This window comes from Coptis chinensis, chromosome 6, assembly GCF_015680905.1.
Source record: "Coptis chinensis isolate HL-2020 chromosome 6, ASM1568090v1, whole genome shotgun sequence".
Lineage (NCBI taxonomy): Eukaryota > Viridiplantae > Streptophyta > Magnoliopsida > Ranunculales > Ranunculaceae > Coptis > Coptis chinensis.
In genome coordinates this window covers 14,538,635-14,546,118 of record NC_141461.1, presented here as the reverse complement: position 1 = coordinate 14,546,118, position 7,484 = coordinate 14,538,635, and the positions used below count along the sequence as shown (strand labels likewise).

At 42.7% G+C, this 7,484-nt stretch overlaps 1 protein-coding gene across 1 annotated transcript; it reads left to right on the top strand.

Annotated features, from left to right (window-relative positions):
• Positions 1-3,422: 3,422 nt before the first annotated feature.
• Positions 3,423-5,286, top strand: LOC147491636 (uncharacterized). Its single transcript, XM_086566977.1, has 3 exons — positions 3,423-3,968; positions 4,047-4,538; positions 4,610-5,286. Exons 2-3 carry the CDS (start codon positions 4,233-4,235, stop codon positions 5,042-5,044), a joined length of 741 nt encoding a protein of 246 aa, XP_086423103.1. The 5' UTR covers positions 3,423-3,968; positions 4,047-4,232; the 3' UTR covers positions 5,045-5,286.
• Positions 5,287-7,484: the final 2,198 nt, after the last annotated feature.

The window sequence follows — 7,484 nt, the reverse complement described above, 5'->3', positions numbered from 1 at the left end:
TTATGTGCAGAGGAATTTTGAAGAATTTTTCTAGGAAAATGAATAAAGCGCATTTTATCTCTTCCTCAGTGATTTCACACTTCAAGGCATGTGTATATGTACTTGGAACTCTGCCTTTGATCTGAAGTGAATTTACTATTCCTCGACCCACACCCCCACATTTTTTCTATACAGTAAAATATGTGTGTGATGGTTCGAAGATGCTAACCACCTAGGATTCATCCCTCGCTACTTACTCTGGATGACAAAATTTATGCTTTTGGATGTTGTAGCCACCCCGATCAAAACTCCTTTGTAAAACAACCTTGGGGCGAGTTCTATGATGATGTAAATTGCAGATGGTTTCTTGGAGTGTTTTTTGTGTGTGTGTGTGGTGGTGGTGGTGGTAGTGAAAATATAATCAACAAAAAAATAGTATAAAAAAAAACTAATAAAAAACACTCCAATAAACCAATTTTTTTTTTTTTTACTTCTCTTTTTGCCTTTACAAAATTATCATTTATCATTTATTTTGACTCCAAGACCATTAAAGATGGACAAATGTGTCTTTGAATGTTTGATAGGTTCATGAGACTAAAACAAATACCCAAATACCCAAAGCCTAACCGGTCAGTTTGTATAAGTCTAATCACCCCTAACAAACCCGTAAACTCTCCCTCATTTCTTTCACTTTCAATTATTAAACAAGTGTCAGATCTCAAAAAAAAAAACAAAAAACAAAAAACAAATTTGTAAAGGACTTGTGGCACAGTTTGTTGCATGCTTGTCCTAATTATTTGTAAAACTCGTTATCATTATCAATAAAATTTTCACTTAAAAAAAAAAAAATGTAATTTTTTACTTTCAATATTAATCTTTTATAGTTTTCTCTACATGATAGTATGATAGTATAGTTATATAGACTTATAACATTATAAGAAGTTAACAATTTGTTGAATTGTTGTGGACTTGTGGACTAGATTATGTAGATATATATAGACATAGTAATATCAATTAATGACTTAAGTGCTTAAATAGTTAACTTCATCAGTCCATATTAAATTCTTAGTAGTCAACGCATTCTATCTTTTATAGTTTTCTCTACATGATAGTATGATAGTATAGTTATATAGACTTATAACATTATAAGAAGTTAACAATTTGTTGAATTGTTGTAGACTTGTGGACTAGATTATGTAGATATATATAGACATAGTAATATCAATTAATGACTTAAGTGCTTAAATAGTTAACTTCATCAGTCCATATTAAATTCTTAGTAGTCAACGCACTCTAGTTTTGTGAATTAAAATAAATGCATAATTTTGTTGATCTTTATTGTTTAGACCTTTTGACAATAAAAAAAAAAAAATGCATATTTTTTTGTAAGGGTAAGGTGGGGTGTGCACATAATCTCGCATTCCCTGGCTTAGAATCCTGACTCCATCCCTACTTGTATAGCACTTGTTATATAATGTTAGGTGGCAAACACATTTCTCTCGCAAGAATGTTCATATGGAGAAACAGAAAAACCGACTCACAATGGGTAAAGAAAATGACATCATGTGCATCATGAGAGCAAGGCGGGCAAGCCCTTTCTCGCAAGGCTTCAAGCAACTAATTAAAGAATCCAAAGTGGATAACAAAGAATGTTTTGCCACAAAAGTCAAAATGAAGTAGATAGATGTGTGTCCGTGTTAACATAGAGAGAAACAAAATTAATGAAACTTACATTCTTGCAAACTGATGAATCCTGTTGCCATCAAGAATGACGTCTGAATTTTGCATGGGAACTTCAAACAAATCCTTTGATAAATTAGGAGATATTTTAGTTTGAAACTTTTTACAATAACCTTTGTCTTCTTGAATTAATTTCGGGACCAGGGGTCTGGTTATTTGTGAAGCATCTAGTGAATCTGTGACGGAAAAGTGTAAGAGCGACCTGGGGGCAAGGGAAGACCGGGACCGAGGTCGTACTGGTCCTAAGCGACCCGTCAGGAGGTGCTGGTGCCTCGGGGTTTGGTGGGTCGGGCGGGCGACCTGAAGGGGGAGGGGGGGTCTAGTAGCTCTCCCGTTGAGTTGGATGAGGTGGTCTTCAAGGTTTGGGAGCCGGGCGATTCATTTGAGAGGAAGGCCGATGTGGACCCGCGGGAGAGTTCGCGAAAATCGCCAAGGCTATGAGGCTCGTTCTTGGGGATAGCTCCGGTGCTGAACGAGTTGGTGGTAAGGCTACTCGTAGGTCTAGGTCGCGGCTTGCGCCCAACCTTGGTCTCTCGGATCTGGAGACCTTTGAGGTCGTTCCGAGTCTAACACCAGTATTCCGAGAACCTAGCTCGGTGGCAAAGCAGAAGGCTCCGAGGAAGGTGAGTGGGAAGTCCGTTGTGGCTGATGATGAGTTGGAGGGCCAAGTGGTGTTCCTAGATGAGCAAGGGTGTAACGGACTGTGAAATGAATTGACGTCAGCTTCAGGTCGAGTAGGGTTGCGGCTTCCCTGCTTGATCACATATCGCTTGATGGTAGCCGTAAGGAGCTGGACTCCAAGGGTCTTGCTGATAATCTGAGGCGAATGGATGTGGCTCACTGTTTGGTAATTGAAGTTCTTCAGATCGTGCTTATCAGTTTTGTATTTGTATGTCCAATATCAACTGTTTTTGTACTTTTGTGTGTGTAGCTTGTGAGTGGATATCAGAAGCTGAAGGAGATTGCTCAGATCGCTGAGTCAGAGAAGGAGTCTGTCACCAAGCTGAAGGAAGAGCTGCAAAATGTCCAGGACGCGTGTGCTGCAGAGCGCGAGGACTTCGTAGCAGTGAAGAAAGAAAACCAGGACCTTAGTTTGGCCAAGCTTGTGCTGACCACCGACTTGGGGGATGTCAAGCTGAAACTGTAAGCCGTTGAGGAGAAACTTGATGCTGCTAACGTAGAGAATACCAGGGTGATGAGCTACGCCCAGCGCTGTAAAGAGGTCGCTCAGGAGGCGACTCGAGCTTACAACGCTCTGGATGCCGACTTCCTTGAACTTGAAGCGGAGTATAAAGCTTTTAGAGAGGAGCATGAACGTGGGGCTCCCAGTATAATAGTGTTAAACGTACTAGCTAGGAGATGCATGTGATGCTCCTGTCTTGACTGAAACTTCTCTGGAGGTTGGTGAGTCCCGGCCCAAGAGGTTGTGTCGGACGTATTTGTGAATGTTGGTACTGCGATGGTATCTTTCTTGTGATAGGTGATGGGGATGCTGAGGGGGGTGAACTGGATCCCCTAGCTACTGAAAATTTGTCTACTCTGTCTTGAATTTGTGAGTTGTGAGTGATTGTTCTTTGTTGTAATGGTGTAAGTGGTGACACATTAGAGTTGGTTTCCCAGGGTAACCTGGGCAGTTCACCTTAAGTAGTACTCTTTGGTTGTATTGTACTTGGACGACTTGGACTCCCAGATTGTTCTGGAGAGTTCGAGAAGTGATAACCGGTAGCTAATCGAGCTGGATTTCCTGAGTAGACTCAGCAGCTCGGTTAGTTTTTGAACTGAGGCTTAACTTTGGCCGTCAGTTTGCTCTTTTGCTTGTATTTAATGCATGTTTCTTCGTTTTGCTCAATTATTTAATGTTGTGAATATGATATTCCTGATTGTGTTTGTAAATGCGTGGTTGTTCTTGCAACCTATGATAAGTATGGGTGAGGCTAAGTAAATCATGAGCCTGATTAAGCGTTCTGCTTTTTACTCGCCCTTAGTGATGTAGGTTGCAAATAGCGAGGAGTAGTAAATCAGTACGTGCATGACACATGTAGGAATATGAACGGTTGGGGATATGAGATGATGGCTGTCAGCTGGCCTGTCGTTTGGCATCTCGATGTAATTATGGCGTGCCTTGGAAAGGTACATTACTTGATCATAAATAGAACTGTTACGAAAAGATCAAATGTATTTGCTCTTCTTGTTGTTCAAGCTGTTCTTCTCCAAAGTTCGGACGTCATTTTCTTTGTTGATCAGCTCAGGTACGTGTTCTTCAATGTTTAGTTCTCCTTTGAACAGGTGTTCTTGTGTTGTTTCGCTAATCGTTTGTTTGTTTGTAGAGTCCACTATGGCCAGGAGACGTGTAGATGCTGGTGGTGATGAGGGGGCGAGGGAAACCTCTCCCCTTGTGATGGAAGAGATGGAATTATCCTTATGGGAATAGTGGCAAACGCAAGGCTGCTGCCTTTGGTTCAAAGAACGGCAAACGTGCCAAGGTGGAGGGTCGCAAGCGACCTGGAGGTATCATGTTCAGGTCTCCCAGTCGTGGAAGGGGTAATGACTTGAACCGGGAAGAACCTGGCGACCTGGGTCGAGGTCACAATGCTGCTGCTGGCAGTTTGTCCCAGCGTTCTGGTGATGTGGGGAGCGACTTCTTCTACGTTGGAAAGATGGGGAAGAAACGTATGGTCAAGCGTTCTGATTGTAGCTTCCATTCGACCTTTATAGCGACTTGCCTCCTGGAAGGAATGGTGATAGATGGTGATAAAGCTGAGCTTGAAGACGAAACTCTGGAGTCGACGCTGAAGACCACGGACTTGGCATATTGTTTGGTGAGCTTTTTACCTGTACTGATTTCTTGTTGTTTGAATGGCAAATATTAACATTGATGTTTTCTTTGTAGTTCCTGGCTGGGTACGATAAGCTGAAGCGAACTGTTCAACGTACTGATAATGTTGATAGTGATACGGCTGAGTTGCTAAGGATGTGTACTACATGGGAAGTTGACAAGAAGAAGATGAAGGCCTTGAGGAAAAAGCATCAGGACGCGCTGGAGGAGAAAGTGGTGCTGGTTAGTTCAATGATGGATCTGCGTGAAAAGCTGGCCTCCGTGACTGAGTACGCAAAGCAATGTCAAGGTGTAGCACCAAAAGCGCAGAGGGAATATGATCGAGTTTGTGAAGATCATGCTGTGCTAGCGGAGATGTATGTTGAATTACTGGAGAAGCAAGATCGTGAGGCTGAGGGTACTGCTGCACTTGTTGTACCGCTAGATGCAAGTAATGTCCCTTCTACCAGCGCTGCTCCTATTGATAAATTCATTGTTGCTGATGCTTGACTGTGATTGCTGGACTTGTCTGTGTAAGCTGATTTTTTTTTTGTTTGAATGTTTTGTCTGTTCACAAGAGTCAAATAATAGAGCTGGTTTCTCAGGCTCGCCTAGGCAGTTCGCCTTTTTGATACAGATACAGAACGAATTGGTTTCCACGAAAGTGGCAGTTCGATATTTGAAAAATTTGTAAGAATGCCGATCTGGATTTTCTGGGTAGTCCCAGCATATCGGTGGATTCGCGAACTGGTGTCCTGAGTTTATTAAGGCAGTTCCATTGATGAATGTTTATGGAATGCATGTCTTTTGCTTATGCTTAATTGCTTGTAGTTATTGCTTAGTTCATAATGAATATGACATATAGTGGCTACGAAGCCTGAGAATTAGCCTAGGGAAGCGTTTTGGTCTTAGATAATGTTCTCATTTGTGGGTTGCCCACTAGTAAGAACTATATGGCTGTGGAGCCTGGTAGCTCAAGTGAGCGTGCTAGCCTAGTATAACGTAGTACTTGTTGAGAGCGTTCTCACTGAGCTGATCCTAAAATTATAGGTAATCAACTAATGAGAATTGGAGGGGTTATGGAGCCTATGAACTCAAGAGAGCGTGCTGCTAGCGGAGAGCGTGTTAGCTTAAGCAAGCGTATTGCTCACTGAAAGCATTCTCACTGAGTTGATCCTAGAATTGTAGATTCTCAACTAGTGAGACTTGGAAAGGCTCTAGAGCCTATGAGCTCAAGAGAGCGTGCTGCTCACGGAGAGCGTGTTAGCTTAAGAAAGCGTATTGCTCACTGAAAGCGTTCTCACTGAGGTGATCCTAGAGTTATATGTCCTTAACTAGTGAGAATTGGAGAGGCTCTGGAGCCTATAAGCTCAAGAGAGCATCTTTGCTCACGGGAGGCGTGTTAGCTTAAGAAAGTGTTGCTCATCGAAAGCATTCTCACCGAGTTGATCCTAGAGTTATAGGTCTTCAACTAGTGAGAATTGGAGAGGCTCTGGAGCCTATGAGCTCAAGAGAGCGTGCTGCTCACGGAGAGCGTGTTAGCTTAAGAAGGCGTATTACTCACTGAAAGTGTTCTCACTGAGTTGATCCTAGAGTTATGGGTCTTCAACTAGTGAGAATTGGAGAGGCTCTAGAGCCTATGAGCTCAAGAGAGCGTGCTACTCATGGAGAGCATGTTAGCTTAAGAAAGTGTATTGCTCACTGAGAGCGTTAAGACTCATGAGAGTGCTGAAAGTGTGCGTATACTAGTGGTGCTTTCTGTGCGAGTTCCATCTCTTTGTTGATGAAATATAATGAAGTGGTTTGTAATAATAAACATAAGTAAACTATAATTGAATTTCCAGTGAATAAAAGCATGGAATGTACAAAAATATACTTTTATTGATAAAGTTTCTTTAACAAATAAGTGTTCCAAGGGCGTGGCAATGGCTTCCCCTCTTGGGTCTTGATCCAGTACGCTCCATTGCCGGCGACGCGTTCCACTATGTACGGACCCTCCCATGTTAGTGCTAGCTTAGAGTCATCTTGAGTCTTTTTCAGAACTAGATCACCAGGGTGAAAGGATCGAGGATTGACTTGCTTGTTATAGGACTTCTTTAGAGTCTGATGGTAAGATGCCACTTTGATGGCTGCCAAGTCACGACGTTCTTCCAGCAAGTTGACCTCTCGAGCTAGGACGGAGTCATTGTGTCCAGACTCGACGAGTTCTGAGCGAGTCATAGTGACTGTCAGTTCGGTGGGGATAACGGCCTCCGTGCCATATCATAAGGAGAATGGCGACTCGCTTGTGCTAGAGCGAGTTGTAGTGCAGTGGGCCCATAGAATGTTCTCAAGTTGGTTTGGCCATTACCTCTAGTTCTTTTCAATCTTTTTCTTCAGATTTTCCAAAATTGCCTTGTTGCTAGCTTCTGCTTGGCTATTGCTTTGAGCGTACTGGGGGGTGGAAAATGCATGAACGATCTTCCACTTGGCCAGAAACTCCTTAACTATTTTTTCTTTGAACTGGGAACCGTTGTCCATCACCAGTGTGTGTGGCAAGCCAAATCTGGTGATGATGTGTGTCCAGATGAAGTTTTTGACGTGTGATTCCTTGACATGAGCTAAGGGGATTGCTTCACCCACTTAGTGAAGTAATCAGTTGCAGCCAAGATGAACCGAAAACCTATGCTCTTTTATGGGATGAACGGTCCTATGATGTCCAAGCCCCACATGTGAAATGTCAAAGGGCTTGCAATATTGATTAGCTCGCGAGCTGGTTGGATGATATTGTGGCCAAAGGTCTGGCATTTGATGCACTTGAGCACATACGTTTTGGCATCGACTTGCATTCTTGGCCAGAAGTACCCCTAGGAGATCACTTTGTGAGCCAAAGGGCGATCTCTAGGATGGTTTTCGCATTCGCCCTCATGAATTTCTGTAAAAATCAACTGACCTTGTTCTGGGCTTATGC